Raw genomic sequence first — 21,646 nt, 5'->3', positions numbered from 1 at the left:
TCATGCACGTCACTGACAGCGTGGGAAAATTCTCCTGCACTCAGCGCTTCAGCGTGAGAATTCTCCCACGCTGTCAGTGACATACATGAGGTGAGGTCATGTCCAATGAACTCAGCTCACCTCATGCACGTCACTGACAGCGTGGGAAAATTCTCACGCTGAAGTGCTGAGTGCAGGAGAATTTTCCCACGCTGTCAGTGACGTACATGAGGTGAGCTGAGTTCATTGGACATGACCTCGGCTCATCTGGATGCCGTCACAGAGAGACACTGAGGAGTGGAAGTATGCCTGCGCTTCTCAGTGTCTGCGGGATGACAGGATGGATGGCAGCGTTCTGCTGCGGTCCAGCCTGTCATCTCGATGTAGCAGAGCTGAAGCTGTCGTGGGAGCCATGGAAAGGTAAGGATGATGTTGCTTTATTATTTTACTTTTATTGCAGGAGATCGTTGGCTTCAGCTGGAATGGGCGTGGTGGTAAGTAAGGTTTAATTTAGAACAATAAAGAATTGTGTGTTTATTTCAATTAAAGGACTTTTTTCTGGGTGTTGTGTTTCTTTAAATACTTTACTAGAAATTCATGGTGGTCATGTCTAATATTGGCGTGACCCCATGAATTTTGGGCTTAGGGCCAGCTGATAATGCCAAGCTGGCCTTAACCCCTTTATTACCCAGTGAGCCACCGCACCAGGGCGCTGGATGAGTTGGGTACAGCGCCAGAAGATGGCGCTTCTATGAACGTGCCATTTTCTGGGGCGGCTGCGGACTGCAATTTGCAGCGGGGGTGGCCCAGAAAGCTTGGGTCTCCCTGCGCTGCGGATTCCAGCCCCCAGCTGCCTAGTTGTATCTGGCTGGGCACAAATATAGTGCGAAGCCCCACGTCAATTTTTTTTTAATTATTTCATGAAATAATTTTTTTAAAAAAGGGCTTCCCTATATTGTTGTGTCCGGCCAGGTACAAATAGGCAGCTGGTGGTTGGGGGCAGCCTGTTCCTGCCTGCTGTACCTGGCTGGACACAAATATAGGGCGAAGCCCCACGTCAATTTTTTTTAAAATAAATCCTTTATTTTATTTTAACACTAAATGACATTTGAGGAGTTAATAAAGATGCAGTCCCTAAATTATTATTTATTTTTTAATTAATTTTTCCCAAAACTTTTGACGTGGGCTTCGCCATATTTTTGTATGCCAGCCAGGTACAGCATCCAGCTTCTATAAACGCGCCATTTTCCGGGGTGGCTGCGGACTGCAATTTTCAGCGGGGGGGGGGGGGGGCAGAAAGCTTGGGCCTCCCTGCGCTGCAGATTCCATCCCCCAGCTGCCTAGTTGTACCTGGCTGGACACAAAAATAGGGAGAAGCTTCACGTATTTTTTTTTTTAAATTATTTCATGAAATTCATGAAATAATTAAGAAAAAAAGGGCTTCCCTATATTGTTGTGTCCAACCAGGTACAAATAGGCAGCTGGTGGTTGGGGGCAGCCCGTTCCTGCCTGTTGTACCTGGCTGGACACAAATATAGTGCGAAGCCCCACGTCAATTTTTTTTAAATCATTTCAGGAAATTCATGAAATAATTAAAAAAAATTGATGTGGGGCTTCGCCCTATATTTGTGTCCAGTCAGGTACAGCAGGCAGGAACGGGCTGCCCCCAACCACCAGCTGCCTATTTGTACCTAGCCGGACACAACAATATAGGGAAGCCCTTTTTTCTTAATTATTCCATGAATTTCATGAATTTAAAAAAAAAAAAACGTGGAGCTTCGCCCTATTTTTGTGTCCAGCCAGGTACAACTAGGCAGCTGGGGGCTGGAATCTGCAGCGCAGGGAGGCCCAAGCTTTCTGGGCCCCACCCGCTGCAAATTGCAGTCCGCAGCCGCCCCGGAAAATGGCGCGTTCATAGAAGCGCCATCTTCTGGCGCTGTACCCAACTCATCCAGGGCCCTGGTGCGGTGGCTCACTGGGTAATAAAGGGGTTAAGGCCAGCTTGGCATTATCAGCTGGCCCTAAGCCCGAAATTCATGGGGTCACGCCAATATTAGACATGACCACCATGAATTTCTAGTAAAGTATTTAAAAAAAACACAAACACCCAGAAAAAAGTCCTTTAATTGAAATAAACACACAATTCTTTATTGTTCTAAATTAAACCATACTTACCATCACGCCCATTCCAGCTGAAGCCAACGATCTCCTGCAATAAAAGAAAAATAATAAAGCAACCTCATCCTTACCTTTCCATGGCTCCCACGACGGCTCCAGCTCTGCTACATCGAGATGACAGGCTGGACCGCAGCAGAACGCTGCCATCCAGCCTGTCATCCCGCAGACACTGAGAAGCGCAGGCATACTTCCACTCCTCAGTGTCTGGCTGTGACGGCATCCAGATGAGCCGACAATGAACTCAGCTCACCTCATGTACGTCACTGACAGCGTGGGAGAATTCTCCTGCACTCAGCGCTTCAGCGTGAGAATTTTCCCACGCTGTCAGTGACGTGCATGAGGTGAGGTCATGTCCAATGAACTCGGCGCACCCCATGCACGTCACTGACAGCGTGGGAGAATTCTCACGCTGAAGCGCTGAGTGCAGGAGAATTTTCCCACGCTGTCAGCGACGTGCATGAGGCGAGCTGAGTTCATTGGACATGACCTCGGCTCATCTGGATGACGTCACAGAGAGACACTGAGGAGCGCAAGCATGCCTGCGCTTCTCAGTGTCCGCGGGATGACAGGCTGGATGGCAGCGTTCTGCTGCGGTCCAGCCTGTCATCTCGATGTAGCAGAGCTGAAGCTGTCCTGGGAACCATGGAAAGGTAAGGATGAGGTTGCTTTATTATTTTACTTTTATTGCAGGAGATCGTTGGCTTCAGCTGGAATGGGCGTGGCGGTAAGTATGGTTTAATTTAGAACAATAAAGAATTGTGTCTTTATTTCAATTAAAGGACTTTTTTCTGGGTGTTTGTGTTTTTTTTAAATACTTTACTAGAAATTCATGGCGGTCATGTCTAATATTGGCGTGACCCCATGAATTTCGGGCTTAGGGCCAGCTGATAATGCCAAGCTGGCCTTAACCCCTTTATTACCCAGTGAGCCACCGCACCAGGGCCCTGGATGAGTTGGGTACAGCGCCAGAAGATGGCGCTTCTATGAACGCGCCATTTTCCGGGGCGGCTGCGGACTGCAATTTGCAGCGGGTGGGGCCCAGAAAGCTTGGGTCTCCCTGCGCTGCAGATTCCAGCCCCCAGCTGCCTAGTTGTACCTGGCTGGACACAAAAATAGGGCGAAGCGCCACACATTTTTTTTTTTAATTATTTCATGAAATTCATGGAATAATTAAGAAAAAAAGGGCTTCCCTATATTGTTGTGTCCGGCTAGGTACAAATAGGCAGCTGGTGGTTGGGGGCAGCCCGTTCCTGCCTGCTGTACCTGGCTGGACACAAATATAGGGCGAAGCCCCACATAATTTTTTTTAAATTATTTCATGAATTTCCTGAAATAATTAAAAAAAAAAAACGTGGAGCTTCTCCCTATTTTTGTGTCCAGCCAGGTACAACTAGGCAGCTGGGGGATGGAATCTGCAGCGCAGGGAGGCCCAAGCTTTCTGCCCCCCCCCCCCCCCCCCCCCCCGCTGAAAATTGCAGTCCGCGGCCGCCCCGGAAAATGGCGCGTTCATAGAAGCTGGATGCTGTACCTGGCTGGCATACAAAAATATGGCGAAGCCCACGTCAAAAGTTTTGGGAAAAATTTATTAAAAAATAAATAATAATTTAGGGACTGCATCTTTATTAAGTCCTCAAATGTCATTTAGTGTTAAAATAAAGGATTTATTTTAAAAAAAAATGGCGTGGGATCCCCCATAATTTTAGTCTCTAGCGGAGGTTAAGCAGACGGCTGGGGCAGATGTTTGAAGCCTGGGAAGGGGGTAAAACCCACGGAGCTTCCCAGGCTACTAATATCAGCCCCCAGCTGAATACCTAGCCTTTACTAGCTATTAAAATGGGGGACCCCCCCAAAAAAAATGACGTGGGGTCCCCCCTATTTTAATAGCTAGCAAAGGCTAGGCAGACAGCTGGGGGCTGATATTAATAGCTCAGGAAGGGTGCCATGAATATTGGCCCCCTCCCAGGCTAGAAACACCAGCCGTCAGCCGCCCCAGAAATGGCGCATCCATAGGATGCGCCAATTCTGGCACTTAGCCTCGCTCTTCCACGCTGCCCTGGTGCGGTGGCAGGGGGTAATAGTGGTGGGGTTCATGTCAGCGCCAGCTGCCATGAAGCCCAGGTTAGTAATGATGGCCGTCTATATGACACCCCCATTACTAACCTACAAAGTGTTAAAAAGAAAAAACACACTACACCCAGAAAAAAATAATTTATTTGAAATAAAACACCATTTTATTTAATTCTTAGTTTACTAAAAAAAAAATAGTTACCTGTCCACGTTCCTGCGCTGATCTCCCATGCACAGCTGTCACATCTGGAGATGGTGACAGCTGTGCATGGCTGCTGTAAGCTCACGCTGCCGGGAACACGTCCGCTCCCGGCAGCGGGAGCCCCTGACTGAGGTCACCGGAGTGCATTCAATCAGCACAGCTCCGGAGACCTCCTTTACGGCAGTGCTGTACCGTGGGAATTTCTCACGATACAGCAGTGCCGTAAAGGAGCTAACCGGAGCAGCGCTGCCTGAACTCCGGTGAACCCTTACGGCCCCGTCATTCTAGCGGCGGCAGCGGTTCAGAGCGGTCACATTCTATGTGGCTGCTCTGAACTGGAGATCTTCGTGGGACACTCGTGGACTGCTACGGAGGGGTAAGGATAAGGTTGTGGTTTATTATTTTATATTTTATTACAGGAGATCGATGGCTTCGGGGAATTAGGTGTCTAGGTGAGTATAGGTATAGTTTTTTACTTTTTACTTTATTTTAGGTGGCGATCGGCGGGGACAGGTAATGTATGAACTAATTTCTTTTAGGTAACCACTGGCCACCAATGACATGTATTTAACATTTATTGGGGACACAGTAGGGCAATTTAAATAGCAGGATCAGGCTGATGGGAACTACTGCTCCCATCGAGCTGATCCTGCTGGCACGAGTGGACGGGGGACAGACATAGGCCGATGGGAGTAGTAGTGTCACATCGGCCTATGTCTGCCTGCACGCACACACACCCGCACACACACACACCCCCCGCACACACTAATCATGACGGGTCTGGGAGGAGTGGCTGACCTGTGCGGCCGTGGGAAAGTTGATGTGAGTTCATGCAGTCAAGCATGAACTCACATGAACCCTCTGAGGGCACCGGGGCTACTTCAAATGAACAGCTGATCGGCATCACCTGATACCTCAGCTGTTCATTTGAAATAACCGGCGGGAAAGCGCAGCACAGAACGGGAAAGCCGGCGGTGAAGTCTTTTCACTGCTGGCTTCCCCGCCCGGGTCCTTCACTCCTTGGTGCTGCGCTCCCCGCCCGGTCCTAATTTACGATTGGGATTGGAGGTGGCGAGCGGAGCGGAGGATCGGGGTGGGAGGCTGCGGGGAAGCAGTATGGGGCTGCGTGATTGTTTAAAAGCCGGCGGCTTTTTACCGCGCGCCGGCTTTTAAACAATCAGGAGAATTCTCCCACGCTGGGATGGCATTCTGATGACAAGCTGGATCGCAGCTGAGCGCTGCCATCCAGCTTGTCATCCTTCACAGACACTGCAGAGCGCAGGCATTATGGGAACTTCCGATTCCGGTATTCGATATTATAAAAGTATCGGAATTAAGTATCGGAATTCCGATACAGTGAATATCGGCCGATACCCGATATTTCAGTATCGGAATGCTCAACACTAATGGTCACTAATCTATCAAGAAAAAGACAATGAATATCAAGAATGTAATGAAGTAGATAAAAGCAAAGTTTACCTTTCTGCAAATCTTCCTTTAGTGATTTTACCTGCAGTAAAAGAGGACTGAAGACACAAAGAAACAATGGAGAGATTAGCAAAGAAAAGCATAAATCCAGCCAATTCCTCAACCAAAAGTAAAATGTATAATACGGCATAGTTTACAAAGCAGGGCTGTGGAGGCAGCAAGCCAAACCTCCGACTCCTCAACTTCCCTGACTTCTGACTCCGACTCCACAGCACTGCCTCACTACTGAGCATGTACATAAAGTGCAGCACAGATTCATCTCCACTAAAAGCGGAGATCCTTAGATCAGGAACAGAACAGACATTTATAGGACAGTTCATAACTTTCCCAAATTCTTGTGAAAGCATTTACAGCACATCCTACATTGTACTACTGAACCCAATTTATTATATATTTTAGGAGTCAGTCCATTTTATACCGACTCCACCAAAATGGACACAGACTCCATATCCCTGTTACAAAGTGAGAGTTTTGGTACAACACTGACGGACGTCACCCACTACACCTGTGGAGGACACAGCACACAGCAGCCCATATCGCTACTTCATGTAACCTTTGTAAAGTGGCTGCCGGACAGGTCGTGGATGGGAGGTATGTGTCCCCGAAGTGCTAATCTTCGGTGATGTAGGACCCGGAGAAGCAGGCTCCAGCACACATACAGCAGCTGAAAGAGAGGGAGGGAGGAGGGGGGGGGGGGGGCAGCTGCTCACTTACCTCCAGTCCAGGTCTTGGAAGGCTGATTTAAGACAGCTGCGCCTGTCTCAGTCTGTCTGTGTTTATTGGGCAAAGTGAGCAGACCTTGCATGTGCTTCTCAGAGTCTGCTGGAGGCAGAGAAACACCAAGGTTACTTACCGGTAGCCGGTTTTTCCTGAGCCCATGAAAGCACACCTGGAGAGAGGGATCCGCCCCACCAAGGACAGGAAACCGTCTGAAATAAAAGGGCGGTTCCTCTCCCTCGCTTCAGTTGTTTACAGAGCATTAAGAGCACCTCTCAAAGAGGTTAGGCATATAACCAACACCTAATATACCGGTAAGTAACCTTGGTGTTTTCCCCTCACCCATGACAGCACACCTTGGGAGAATTTTGGAGAACTATGAGCACCCTAGGGAGGGACCACCGCCTGAAGTACCCTTCTCCCAAAGGTAAGGTCAGAGGAGGACAGATCCAACCGATAGTGTTTAAAGAAGGTGGATGGTGTAGACCAAGTAGCAGCTCTACATATCTGATCGATTGAGACGTCTGCCCTTTCCGCCCAGGAGGTTGTGACGGCTCTGGTGGAATGAGCCCTGACATTGTCCGGGGCCGGAACTCCTGTGGACGTATATGCTAGACAAATGGTCTCCCTAAGCCACCTAGAAATGGTACCCTTGGACACCCCGTGAACTTTCCTATTCCCCTGAAAGGCCAGGAACAAGGAATGGTCCTTCCTCCATACACTAGTCATGTTAATGTACTGTAATAGTGATCTTCTAACATCTAGGTTATGGAATTAACTTCCCACTGGGTTTTTAGGATTGCTGCAAAACGAGGGAAGCACAATCTCCTGATTACAGTGAAATCTAGATACCACTTTGGGAAGGTATGCTGGATCTGGACGCAAGGTGACCCTATCATCATAAATTTGTGTGTAGGGAGGATTAACCGAAAGGGCCTGCAGGTCACCCACCCTACGAGCTGACGTTAAGGCCACTAAGAGGATGGTTTTAAGGGTGAGGATCTTTGGAGAGACATCCTGTAGGGGTTCGAACGGGTCACTGGTAAGTGCATTCAAGACCAAATTCAGGTCCCAGGAAGGAACTCTTAGGGACCGAACCGGTCTGGCACAGGACTTGATAAACCTCGAGACCCACCTGTTCCCCGCCAAGTTACAATTATAGAGCGCCCCTAATGCCGACACCTGAACTTTAAGAGTTCCCGTGGCTAGACCTAAGTCACGACCCTTTTGCAGAAACTCCAGGATTCCCCTGATTGGAGGCATCTATAAATTCTAGGAATTTACTCCAGACTCTTGGGCCAAAAAGGGGCTATAAGAATTACCCTTGCGCCTTCCTCCCGAATCTTCCTCACCACTACTGGAACCATTACTAAAGGGGGAAAGGCATAGGCCTTCCTGAACTTCCAAGGGATCTGGAGGGCATCCATGGCATGGGGACTTTCTGCTGGATTTAAGGAACAGAATCTGTCTACCTTCCTGTTTGCTCTTGTGGCAAACAGGTCTATGTCTGGCTGCCCCCATAACTGGACAATCTGTTGGAAGACCTCCGGGTTTAAGCTCCATTCCCCCTGTCTTAGGGTATGGCGGCTGAGAAAATCTACCTTTACGTTTTCTACCCCCTTTATGTGAAGGGCACTGAGGGATGTCGCTCTGCCAGATGAAGGATTCTGTCTGCCACAGCCATCAGAGAGCGTGATCTTGTTCCCCCCCTGATGATTCACATAGGCTACTGATGTCCGGTTGTCAGACCTGACCTGGACGTTGTGACCCTGAATGTGAGGAAGGAAACCTATGAGGGATCTCTCTACTGCCCAAAGCTCCTTTATGTTTGAGGATGCCCCCATCTCGTGGTATGTCCAGTGACCCTGTATTGAGAGCTCTGTCAGATGACCCCCCCATCCGGAACTGCTCACATCGGTCGTAATCACCCGATCGACTGGTCTGGACCACTGTACGCCTGAGGTGAGATTTCCCCTATCTGTCCACCACGAAAGGGAATCTACAGCTTCTGGGGAGAGAGAGAACTTGCTTTCTAAATGCCCGTTGAAGGACCTCTGCGCTGACAGGACCTCCCACTGAAGAAGTCTCATATGCCCCTGAGCCCATTTGACTGCTGGGAGACAGGCCGTCATAGAGCCCAGGAGGGACATCGCCTCTCTTAGGGACATCACTGGAGATCGCATGGCTTTCAAGACTAAAACGAGCAATTTGCAAACCTTGTCTTCTGGGAGGAAGCAGGCTTGGAGAGGAGAGTCTAGGATTAGACCTAGGAAGGTCTGAGTCCTTGAGGGGGTTAGTTTTGACTTTTGGGAATTTACCAACCACCCTAGCTGATGCAACACTGTCGTGACTTCTAGAAGTTGACTGGAGCAGTAGACTTCTGATTTCCCTACTATTTAGAAATCGTCTAAATAGGGCACGAACACTACGTTCTTGATTCGTAGAAAGGCTGTTACTTCCGCTATTAGTTTTGTAAATATTCTCGGTGCTATGGAGAGGCCGAAGGGTAGGGCAGCAAACTGAAAATGCCTCAGCTCTTCCTGAATGAACAGGGCTACTCTCAGATACTTCTGGTAGTCTGGATGAATTGGGACGTGATAATATGAGTCCTTCAAGTCTATTACTGCCATAAAGCACTTTGTGGTGTAAGAGCTTCACTGCCGAGCTTACTGACTCCATCTTGAAGGTCTGATTTTCTATTAACTGGTTTAGACTCCTGAAGTTGATGATGGTCCTTAGGGACCCGTTGTTTTCTTTGATCATGAACAGAGGGGAATAGAACCCCTTCCCTCTTTGTGGTATCGGCACTTCGAGAAGGACTCGTTTCCTTACTAGCTCTAATATCTCTGCTTCCAGTGTTATCTGTTCTTCCTGGACCTTCCTATTGGGGGTAAACACAAAGGTCCGACAAGGGATCTGGCTGAACCATATCTTCAGGCCACCACTTACAATGTTCAAAATCCAGGGGTTTGCCGTAATTGCTTTCCAAGCTGGAAAAAAGTGGGAAAGCCTCCCCCCAACCTCCGGCATTGCATCATTGGGAGGATCTCTTTGTATTTGAGGACGGTCCCCCAAACATATAGCCCAACTCCTTTTTGGACTTGGTCTCCCATCTTCTCCTGTCTCCTGGAGGGCGACCCCGATTAAATTTCCTCCTCCGAAAACCAAACCTTTTTGTGTCCCCTGAAAATCCTGGGAACCCTTTGTTTTTATCGCCCGCCTTTGCTAAAAGGTCTTCCAACTTTTGGCCAAACAGGAGTCTACCATCACACGGGAGGGAACACAATTTATGCTTTGACTGTAGGTCGCCTGGGCAACCTTTGAGCCACAAGGCCCATCTGGCAGCATTAGATAGACCTGCTGCTCTAGCCGAAAGCCTGACAGAGTCTGCTGAAGAGTCCGCCAGGAAGGCCGATGCTGCCTGCATTAGGGGTAGATTTGAAAGGATTCTATCCCTAGAGACCTTTTTATCCTTAAGCTGGTCCTCCAACTGTTGGAGCCACACCATTAGGGATCTTGCCACACAGGTGCCCACTACCGCTGGCTTCAGGCCTCCTGCTGCAGCTTCCCAAGTATGACGCAGAAAGGAGTCCGCCTTTTTATCAAGGGCATCTTTTAGGACGCCTGAGTCCTCCAAGGGCAGCGAAGATTTTTTGGACAACCTGGCTACAGTCCAGTCAACTTTGGGGATCTTATCCCAAGGCTCAGAGTCCTTCTCTTCAAAGGGGTACCTTCTTTTAGAGAAGGAGGGTAAGGTCCCTGCTCTTTCTGGTCTCTTCCACTCTCGGTCAATGAGGCCCTGAATTTTAGTGTTTACCGGAAAGGAGCGTCTCTTTTTTTCTCCAAGGCCCGCAAACATCACGTCTTCCCGGGATTTGGATGCTTTCTCCTCCCCCAGACCCATGGTTGATCTGACTGCTCTAACCAGTCTGTCCGTACTCTCAATGGGGAAACAGGGTCTACCGTTATCTTATGCGGAAGAGGATGATGAATCACTCAGCCACAGATCCTCGGACTGGGAGGAATCAGAGTTGGAGGAGACATCTCTATAGGATCTTTTCTTCCCTCTAAGCAACCCCTTCAGGGACCCCTGAACCTCTGCGTGGACTATAGACTTTAAATTAGATGCGAAATCCAGGGAATTTTCCGCTATAGTTTTAGCAAAGCAGTTCGGGCAAAGCGGCTTTTGCCAATCCATGGGAAGGGAAGTTTGGCATAGGGCACACATTCTGTGCTTTTGCTTGGCGCTACTCTTCTTAGGCTCCTATAAAAAGGAAGCACATAAGAGACTTCCCATTACTAAAAGGTGACATTCACGAAGATAACTCACCCCTGGAAGTCACAAACGGGTACCGGATTCGGAGGCTGTAGCGGAACCGATGATTCCTTTCTGGATGGACCCGAGGCGCTTGACACCTTGCTCCTGCGGCTGCCACTGCGATTGCTCGAGCGGCTGTCGGTGTGAGAGGCATCCCTCTGCTTTTTCCGATGCTGAGGGAGGGGGTGGGGGTTAGCTGCTGCACTTGGCTATCCTGGTCAGCCATGCTTCAGAAGCGTACCACGCTTTCAGGACAACCCCCCCCCCCCTCCTAAAATAGGGCCATCCAGCACCTCCTCAGGTTCATGGGCCCTCTCCCCTTCCCAGGCCGGAGCTCCAACGAAAAAAAAACGGCCTTGAACGCTTCACAGGGCGCCGCCATCTTGGATCGGGCGCCACCTTCTGACGTCATCTGGCACACCTCTCCCAGCGTGCCCCGCGCCGTTACGTCAGGTGCGTCATACCCGGAAGTCCCTGCGCGGCCGGCAGAAGCGGCAGGGGGAGGGCAGCGCAGCGGTCTACGGGAGGACGGAGCCTGCCTCACCGCGTGCGCCCGCTCGGACGCAGGACCCCAGGGGAGCTGCGGACGGCGCTTCAGGAGACTGGAACCCGGTGCACAGGCCAGTGCCCGCTCTTCCACACCGGAACAGCCCCAGGTAAGTCTTCTTTCTTCCAGACAGGTTCCCCATCAAGGACAGGAAACCAACTGAAGCGAGGGAGAGGTACCGCCCTTTTATTTCAGACGGTTTCCTGTCCTTAGTGGGGCGGATCCCTCTCTCCAGGTGTGCTATCATGGGTGAGGGGAAAAAAGCACTTTATTTAAACGGCTGAAGCCGTGCAGCATTGACTTGTTATTTTGAACTTTGTTTCCTGCTGCGCTTATTTGTTTGGTGCTGTGCTTGTTGCGCCTCCTGTGCCTGCAACAGATGTTTAAGCAGGTCCTCCATTTTGTCCGGCGACACTTGCTGGCTTATGGCCGACTTCACCCAGGACATATACGTCTTCTTGTAGTCACACGGCCGCTTGGGATCTGTGCCCGTGCTTCTAGCACGAATTGTAGGGATTTGTACTCACTGAGCTGCTTTGGAGGTAGGCACAGGTTCACACAGTGATGCAGTCCACGGGTTCAAACAAACTGGTGGTTTATTTAGTGACTATGCACCAATGTGGAAACAAAATTAACAGCCTTTTCCTGGCACAAAAAAGGAATAAACAGAACAAAGCTCAAAATAAAAAGTCCATGCAGCACGGCCACAGCCGTTTAAACAAAGTGCTTTTCTCTGCCTCCAGCAGAGTCTGAGCAGCACATGCAAGCCCAACACACACAGACAGACTGAGACAGGCGCAGCTGTCTTAAATCAGCCTTCCAAGACCTGGACTGGAGGTAAGTGAGCAGCCAATCCCACCCAGCTCTTTCAGCTGCTCGTAAAACCCAGCCCTGTAATCCGTGCCTATTAAATTCCTCCCAGCTCTATGTGTGCTGGAGCCTGCTTCACCGGGTCCTACATCACCGAAGCTTGGCACTTCGGGGACACATACCTCCCGTCCACGACCTGTCTGGCAGCCACCTTACAATGGTAAACTGCTTTTAAGAAGGAATTTGATGGTTTGACAGAAGAAATCATTTATAGGGTTCATAAAATGTGTTTTGGAATAAGCCACACTACATTTTATTCCATCAACAGACCAATGAATACTACAGCTTTAGGAATATCACACTCCACATTTCTCTTCCTAATGTTGTTGAGGTGTCATTAATATATCACATTTCCATCTATTTTCTTACCTGTACTCATCATTGGGGTGGGCAATCTCTACAATATCTCCCGGCTTGATATGCGGAAAAACCTTAGGATTTATTACCAGTTCATCATCTGTAAAATAAAACCGCTTTAGTCCAACTAATCACATAAGCTGTGCTCTAACAGCCTTTTTTCTTTTCCACAGTATATGCTGTAGAAAAGCATAGGATATACCTGGTATACAGGTTGTCACAAAAAGGGCAATATTACAGCAATGAATTTGCAAGACAAGAGTGGAGATCTGATGAGCCCAACACAGTCCTGCTGTATTATCAAAGCTATTCTTGTGCACAAGGAGGTGCTGGTGATAATCAATATGTGTGCTTGTGTATGCAGCTCTGGCAGGGGGACAATTGTGAGTCCATGGAAGGCAGACACTACATTAAAAATATCAAGAACTGAGAAAATACCTGATGGAGGTTTCTCAAGCTTCTATCAAACAGCAAGTAAAAAAAAACAAAAAAAAAACGGACAGCACACAGATGGCATCCGTGTGCTGTACATGTTTTTCATGGACCCATAGACTTGTATTGACCTTTGTCATCTCAGCTGCCAGAATAAAAAAAACGGGACATGTGAATAGCAGCATAGATTATAATGGGTACATGTGGTATCCGTGAAAAAAACGCATAGAACACATACTGGAAACATGGACTTGTGAAGGAGGCCTACCAGAGCAGTTTAGGAATGCTCACTACTACTTGGGATAAACAGGGGGCACATTTAGGCTGGCGTCAAACATCGCGTTTTGTGGTCCAAATATGAACGGTGTTTGCATGGACTGTCTGCCATATCCTCAACTGAACTCGACAGCCTTTTATACATCTACTAGATGGAGGCCTGATGCTATCAGATCAGGAGGGCGGGAATGTCACGATGGGGGCAGGCTTTGCAGCATTGAGAATCCCCCCCCGTGTGCTCACCCACCTATCCACTCTCTCTTTCCCTCATGTGCTGACTTCTCCCATCTGCGCTCTATTCTTTGACCTGTCTACTCCATGTGCTATCTCCCTTGTCTGCTGTCTCTTTCCTGTGCTGTCCAGTTTGAACTGTCTCCCCCCTGTGCGCTTTCTCTCTTCCCCATCTGCTGTCTTCTTCTCTCATGTGATCTCTTCTTTGACCTGTGTACCCCATGTGCTCTCCCCACCCCTGTGCTGTCTTCTTCCCTCATGTGTTCTCTCGTTTGAGCTGTCTCCCCGCGCAGTAAATCAGACCGCTGCCATCTTTGTGCAGGCAGATAGCGGCAGTCACATTAGAACTGCACATGCACGCCTCCTGTACAAAGATGGCAGTGGTCAGTGAATCATTTGGCTGATCCTGGCAGCGTGTTCTCGACGGTGGTACCGCGCAAGAGGCTGGTACCACCAGTGGTTTCCATATTGAGCCACCCATCACTTGGGTGTCCCAATATGGCGGTCGACGAACTTCCGCCGCTTGGAATTCTGGGATCCATACACATCTGGATGGAACAGGATGTGAAGACATTACAAGGTAAGTATATTATAGATGAGACTGTCCATATTGGGTCAGGAGATCTGCGGTCAGTCCATTCATCGCGGTCTGGGGTTGGACCACCATATACAGATGTGTAAATCCTGCCTTACACAACACCACCAGTCTGACTTAAGAACATGATTGCCATCTCTCAATCCTCCTGAATGGCCACATATGGCTACATGGATCCTCCTGCTGTCAGTCATTACACAATCGCTTACAGTTTCACCATAGCCATGGCTCATCCCTGCCCACCGTCCTGACCAGTGTGAGCCCAGTGCCAGTTGTGTGCATGCTCTCACCGCTGCCCCCAAAGCCCTTCTTGTGGATAACCAGCTTGTACACTCTGTTGGTTCTCATGTTGGACTCCGACCTGCAGAAACAGGGAAAAGTGAGAGGTGCCAGCCGTCACTCAGGGAGTCAGAACTGACAAGGGTGGGTCGACCGGGGAATGTGACTGTACACAGCCCCCTGAATGTACCGCACACATCACCTGCCCAGGCGGACACAGGAATACACGGCAGATGCCCCGGGGAGCACTTTAAAGCTCGCACGTGACGTTTCACTGGAAGTGACGTGTGGAAGCTGACCGGAAATGAGGTAATTAGACGTTCGGGAGGAGATTCTGACGGAACCATGGAGCGGCTGAGAAAGTGAGAGCGAGAGGCAGGATGGGAGGAGTGAGAGCCGGGTATGGAGCGCTCACACACCGGGGGAGGGATTGTTTACAGCCGGAGACGCTGTCAGGGCTACAAGTGACCGGCTGTGCTGTGTGTAGATGTCTGGAGCACCGGCGGCTGGGCACAACTCCTAGAATATGAGCAAACTCCTCTCATCAGGCTGAGAGCACAGTGCCAGGCAGAGTGGGCATATGCCAGCCATTCACACATCATCCTCAGTGCCTCACTTGTATGTGGCATCTGCTGTAAATCCTGAGGCTCCGGATTCAGTAGTGTAGGGTATGAAAGGTCCAGTCATAAAGACGACTGTCAGTGATTAGTGTCATGGCAATGGGTCAATTGATCCCCTCCGGGCCGTGGCCGGCGTCCATAGGCCCCCCCCCCCCTCCGGGCCGTGGCCGTTTTCCATAGCCCCCCCCCCCTTCCGAGCCGTGGCCGGCGTCCATAGGCCCCCCCCCTTCCGGGCCGTGGCCGGCGTCCATAGCCCCCCCCTCCACGCCGTGGCTGGCGTCCATAGCCCCCCCCCTCCGGGCCGTGGCCAGCGTCCATAGCCCCCCCCCCTCCGGGCCGTGGCTAGCGTCCATAGCCCCCCCCCCCTCCGGGCCGTGGCCAGCGTCCATAGCCCCCCCCCCTCCGGGCCGTGGCCAGCGTCCATAGCCCCCCCCCCTCCGGGCCGTGGCCAGCGTCCATAGCCCCCCCCCTCCGGGCCGTGGCCAGCGTCCATAGCCCCCCCCCCTCCGGGCCGTGGCCAGCGTCCATAGCCCCCCCCCCTCCGGGCCGTGGCCAGCGTCCATAGCCCCCCCCCCCTCCGGGCCGTGGCCAGCGTCCATAGCCCCCCCTCCGGGCCGTGGCCAGCGTCCATAGCCCCCCCCCCTCCGGGCCGTGGCCAGCGTCCATAGCCCCCCCCCCTCCGGGCCGTGGCCAGCGTCCATAGCCCCCCCCCCCTCCGGGCCGTGGCCAGCGTCCATAGCCCCCCCCCCTCCGGGCCGTGGCCAGCGTCCATAGCCCCCCCCCCCTCCGGGCCGTGGCCAGCGTCCATAGCCCCCCCCCCCTCCGGGCCGTGGCCAGCGTCCATAGCCCCCCCCCCCTCCGGGCCGTGGCCAGCGTCCATAGCCCCCCCCCCCTCCGGGCCGTGGCCAGCGTCCATAGCCCCCCCCCTCCGGGCCGTGGCCAGCGTCCATAGCCCCCCCCCTCCGGGCCGTGGCCGGCGTCCATAGCCCCCCCCCCTCCGGGCCGTGGCCGGCATCCATAGCCCCCCCCTCCGGGCCGTGGCCGGCGTCCATAGCCCCCCCTCCGGGCCGTGGCCGGCGTCCATAGTCGTCCCCCTCCGGGCCGTGGCCGGCGTCCATAGCCCCTCCCCCTCCGGGCCGTGGCCGGCGTCCATAGCCCCCCCCCCGCCGGGCCGTGGCCGGCGTCCATAGCCCCCCCCCCCTCCGCGCCGTGGCCGGCATCCATAGCCCCCCCCCTCCGCGCCGTGGCCGGCATCCATAGCCCCCCCTCCGGGCCGTGGCCGGCGCCTGGGTAGGATTCATCTGTAAGATGGAACATGGCAGTGGTACTTGTGTATGAAGCATATGGCGGCACAGTACGGGCCCATATAATTCTAGGGCTGGCATATTGTTGCTCTCTATAGCTCCGAGCCATAGTCTTGAAGTCGTATAAAACTTATGTCATAGAAACCCATGGATTCACAAATACTAGTGCCTGCGGTGTCCTGGAGCAAGGTGCAGACCAGTACTGGCGGACAACTCTAGGAGGCCATTACTGCTCTAATACATTGCCTCATGATGACCCATGTATTCTGTTGGGATTGAGAATCCATGAGTTAGTGACCCATGTATTGTGTTGGGATTGAGTTTGTATGGCATACAGTGGACATACTTTATTACTTCTGGAGAGTCATTTCTCCAGCTATCTATACTTGCACAGTGCATTGCTCCTCAGTGTTGGAGACACTAAGAATCACTAAGATATTGCCATTAAAGGGATTGTCTACTGCTTTTCTACCAGCAGCCATGTATCCTAAAATCCCATTCTTGTGTTTTTGTAACGTGATCATTAAAGGAACTCTATCAGCACATAATAACTGGTCAAACGAAGTATAGGCGCTCGGTGCTTGACAGTGGGGCCAATCTTTTAAATACACCTTTCCACCTGCTTGTTCTCCCTCTATCTCCACCCCCTTATTTGATTGACCGCTCTGGCTTCATAGAAGGAAAGCAAGCTGGAGGAAGGTGTATATAAATGATTGGCACCGCTGTGAAGCACCGGTTGCAGGTGCTTTGTTTGAACAGACATTCTGTGCTGACAGTCCCTTTAGCTGCTCCATTGTATTCTGCAGTGACCCTCTGTATTACATTCATCCTTCTGTTTGATTCCCCAAACCCCCCCCACCCCCCCTCTATTGGGTTCTGGATTCAGAAAGAGCATCCGGCACCTAATTTGTCTTGGGAGGGGACAGGACATTAAAGTGCAGTAACAGTATAATGCATCATGCCTGAGAAAAGTGAGCAGCCTGTCTGAATTTAGAGCCGAGAAGAGGGGCAGAACAAATGGAACAAAAAAGGAAGGAAGATGACCGTACTGAGGTGGCAATATACAGGCGCCGCAGTTAATTAATGTACTGTATATTACAAAAAGACAGGGATGAGCAGTTGTGGAAAAATACTGCAAAGTAAGAATGTTTTAAAAATAGAAGTGTTAATAGTTTATTTTTATCAATCGATAAAATGTAAAGTGAATGAACAAAAGAGAAATCTAAGTCGCATCAGTATTTGGTGTGACCGCCCTTTGCCCTCAAAACAGCATCAAAGCTTCAATTCTTCTAGGTACGCTTGCACCCGGTTTTTGAGGGCACTGCTTGTACAAATCTTTCTGTCTCTTGTAATCTCTGACTTACTCAGTGTTGAGATCAGGGCACTGTGGGGCCATATCATCACTTCCAGGACCCAGCTACTGACACTCTCTATAGACTTATATTGTAAAAGTGAATTCCGGCTCACACACAGACCTAAGTGTGATGCAGCTAGTTGTAAAAAAGTCACGGGAGTGATGAGAGGACCAGAGTGGCGATGGAAATCGGAGAGTATATTAATGCACTTAAATAACATTACACTCACATTTGCACAGGTTTAGCTAATAGAAATAGAAATTATTCTGAGTGCTTCTTAAAGAACAAGGAATCCTGGAAGTGATGATATGCCCCCCCACAGAGCCCTGATGTCACTGAGGCTGCGTACCCACGATGCGTTTTTGCTGCGGAATTTCTGCTGCGGAAACGCTTTTAAAACGCTTGGTAATACGTGCCCCATGGTCCCCAATGACAATCCGCATGTTCTGTGCCCATGCTGTGGATTTTTCCACAGCGGATTTTATGTGCGGAAAAATCTGCAGCATGTCCATGCGGATTTGCCTACTCAATGCATTAGAAAAACGCATGGCAAATCCGCATGTTGAAATCTGCATGTGTTTTCACTGGCAAGGACATGCAGAAATTTTCCGCTTCAATTCTGCATCGTGGGCACATAGCTTGACATCGAGTCTGTCTGGGATTACACGAGGAGACAGAAGGATTTGCACAAGCCTACATCCACTGCAGATCTTTGGTTTGTTTTCCAGGCTGTTTGGAACAATCTCCCTTCCTTTTTCTTTCACAAACTGTGTGCTAATGTACCTAGAAGAATTGATGCTATTCTGAAGTAATTCTGTAATCGCTTTCCTTGTTCATTGATTGATATCATTCTCAGCACATTCACATACTGCGGAGGAGGATGTCAGTCAAGGATCAGTGTGTGGAGTGCCCATTGCCACCGGCATAGCCCACTTTGGAACGGAGTGGCTGCAATATACCTTCAATTTCTCTCTACATATAAACATTCTCCTGGATAGCCGTATGTGAATCGAACAATAGCTAGCAACAGAAACGTTACCAAAGCCAACATTGCATGTTCGGACTCTGCAAAAGAAATCTAGTGGGGCCATTCTATTTCAGTAACTCCTATAGAAATGAATGGTAGTTCCAGAAACTGTTAAGCGCAATGAGCTGCATTCTTACTGTAATTTGAGTTATATTAAACAATACATAACACTCATGCATAATGTAAGATAGAAAGCTAGAATTGCTTTTGAGTGCTTCCATTCTACAAGTAGGATCTTTAAAAAAAAAAAAAAAGGACTCTATATAGATTCCTCTTGGTTTTCTAGTTAGTTTTTCTACCTAAGTGGATGCAAATAAAGATTTGTTCTTTCATCTTTCTTCCTTTTTTTTCCAGGAATTTGCAGGCAGATTGGCAAACTGCCCTTCGACCTCACATATCATAATGTTGGAACTTGATGTTTTGGAGCAGAGACCACTTCCACTTAATCCTCTTGAATCTTCTGCGAGCAGGACCATCACACACGGGTGGCCTGCACTACACGTTCCCTTCATCCATGAGCTCAAAATTACTTCAGATCCAGGTAGCCTGGATCAGGTAATGCTGCAAGTTAATGTGCAAGAGACACTAACCGAAATCAGTGAGGACGCTAAGTTTATTCCAGAGCCAGATCTTTTCTCTTCTGCTGGAGTAAACGACACCAGGAAGCATCATGGTGTAAAATCTGCTGTAATGTTGGATGCTGTGGCGAAAGTAACCCCATTAGAGATCTGCGATTCTGCACAGAACATGATGCTCCAAGAATCAGTAAGTAGTAATACGTCTAATCTTGAGCTAATCTTCTTTATTTTATAATGAGGTGTCTTTTGTAGATGCATACGACTTTTAAAGTGTACCTCCAGCTATATAGAAAAAAGAAGATAATCTTATTATTTTGTTTTGCTGATTCTGCTTTTAAGTAGCATCATCCACTGGCTGTCCTGCTCCTCAGTCTGCACTAGAAGACAGTCCTGTTCTGTCTATTAAGCTCCTATGTCCAGTACGGCAGCCAGCGTTGTAGGATCACGTTACCTTCTACAGTGTTTGGTGCCATATTAGATAAGGGTATCTAGGAGACCTAACCGCACCACATCAGTCCTTGCTGCTGTTTGGAAACCAGTTAGGCAATGCAAGTGGTAATTGTTCAAATTCTGCACTATAATGGTTCTTCTGTATAATTTATCTTTATAATTTGATTGCTTCAGTAAAATTGTTATTTACTTGTTTTAAGGGTGAGTCTACAGATTTTCCGATCAGAGAGGACTTCCTGCAGATCTCAATTGCACGTGAAAATACAGTTCAGCTCCATATGAAAGGTACAGTGTTCCTTGTATTTCAATTGAATAGATTAGTCATAGAATATACCTTTAAAAGTGCCAATGTGTTGTTAATGTGATGCAATAAATTGGGGCTTAAAGCAGGCAGTACCTAGTACTGGATTTTATTTGTGCTATGCTTTGTGAGAAGACCTGTCAGTCAACAGCAGTCTTTCAGTCATCCATGGTGAGAACATATGGCTTTTCCTTAATGGTTTACCTTTTTTAGACATTGAATAGTTTCTTATTACCATTCCGTTCACCCTGAAAATTTGACAAATCTTTAATGGACAGATTTACTGTCAGTCAAGGCTACGTAAATCACCAAGCCTTTGTTCACACTGGATTGTTTGTGTTAGGTTTTGTGATAACAGCAAGGATAATTCTACTGCAATATTCCTTCCATCAAAAGGTACCAGAATTGTAGCTAAAAAAATAACGGTCCTCATTGCAAGTCGGTGAGATGTGTTAGTGTTCTTTCAAAAATGAGCGTTCTCCATAAACACAAAAACCTACTCTGTACTTTTTAATATTCAACCCCTTAAAGGGAACCTGTCAGCAGGAATATCCATGTTAAACTAAAGGTATGGGCAGTATGGCACTGTCATACTGATATAATACATACCTTTAGTGTAAAAATCAGTAGCCTGGTTTTCGATAAATTTCAGTTTTCTTAGTGCTTCGGGGCGGGACTGTGGGTAGGGTCTTCGGCTCAGAGGGCTCAGCCACGGCCGCTCCGCTGCCTCTGTTGTATTCATCATGTTCATAATTTAAATTTTGGGTTGGATCCGTCCTAGATATGGGCGGCGCTCTCACAGATTCAGCTGGCGGCGGTACTCATGAAAATGGCGCTAGCGCATGTTCAGGAAGATGGCGCCGGAGGTGGCGCGCAAACAGGTATGTATTAAATCAGTATGACAGCGCCATTCTGCCCATACCTTTAACATGGACATTCTTCCTGACAGGTTCTCTTTAAGGAAAGGAACTCAAGGCTAACCATTACAACCTAAATGCCACACACGTCGCCAGTAAGTGCCTCTGCACCATTAAATGCTTGAGCCTTAAAACCCCACAAGTAAGCTTTTATATGTGTGGTAAGATAGGAGACTTGGGAACTATTGTTAATCCCCTCTCCCCCAGCTGCCGTAATAATTCATTAGATACAATCATGGGGGTTGTAGACGCAATGGAATGACACAGAGAGATGCCTCCCTCTGTCTAACCACTTAGATGCCATGGTCAAAGATTGGCCACAGCATTTAAAATGTTAAATGGTCAGGATTGGTAGACAAATCACTGATGGCTTGATTTCCATGCTAATTGCGTGGACACATCTTTTGTGCCAGCAAACTACTGCATCCGTTCACAGGAATGACTCCATTACCAGTATGTCATTGGCCAGGAAGGGGTTAATGCTCAATATTAACTTTAGTTATTTGTTCCATATGAATTATATGGATAATGTTTTTCATTATGTCCGTGGAGTTTCTC

General features: G+C 49.2%; 2 protein-coding genes across 13 annotated transcripts in view; one reads left to right on the top strand and one right to left on the bottom strand.

Moving 5' to 3' along the window:
* Nucleotides 1-14,866, bottom strand: part of DEPDC5 (DEP domain containing 5, GATOR1 subcomplex subunit) — a 123,781-nt gene extending 108,915 nt beyond the window's left edge. For 7 of the 10 annotated variants that reach the window (XM_073673923.1, XM_073673897.1, XM_073673933.1 and 4 more), the window contains exons 1-4: nt 14,739-14,844; nt 14,548-14,618; nt 12,736-12,823; nt 5,906-5,952 (exon numbers count right to left, since the gene is read on the bottom strand). In XM_073673923.1, the coding sequence (XP_073530024.1) occupies nt 5,906-5,952; nt 12,736-12,823; nt 14,548-14,605 (193 nt within the window). In that variant the 5' untranslated portion in view covers nt 14,606-14,618; nt 14,739-14,844. Of the gene's footprint in view, nt 1-5,905; nt 5,953-12,735; nt 12,824-14,547; nt 14,619-14,738 lie in introns of all 10 variants that reach the window. The other 3 variants (XM_073673960.1, XM_073673969.1, XM_073673978.1) reach the window with 1 other exon arrangement.
* The window catches only part of PRR14L (proline rich 14 like), a 28,383-nt gene continuing 21,549 nt past the window's right edge, over nt 14,813-21,646 (top strand). For 2 of the 3 annotated variants that reach the window (XM_073673884.1, XM_073673868.1), the window contains exons 1-3: nt 14,820-14,936; nt 19,197-19,607; nt 20,071-20,155. In XM_073673884.1, the coding sequence (XP_073529985.1) occupies nt 19,245-19,607; nt 20,071-20,155 (448 nt within the window). In that variant the 5' untranslated portion in view covers nt 14,820-14,936; nt 19,197-19,244. Of the gene's footprint in view, nt 14,937-19,196; nt 19,608-20,070; nt 20,156-21,646 lie in introns of all 3 variants that reach the window. The other variant, XM_073673876.1, reaches the window with a different exon arrangement.

Source organism: Phyllobates terribilis, unplaced genomic scaffold (assembly GCF_046119375.1).
Source record: "Phyllobates terribilis strain yellow unplaced genomic scaffold, ASM4611937v1 Scaffold_1__5_contigs__length_1240528914, whole genome shotgun sequence".
Lineage (NCBI taxonomy): Eukaryota > Metazoa > Chordata > Amphibia > Anura > Dendrobatidae > Phyllobates > Phyllobates terribilis.
The sequence above is the reverse complement of the archived record's forward strand: the minus strand, read 5'-3'. Positions and strand labels throughout refer to the sequence as shown.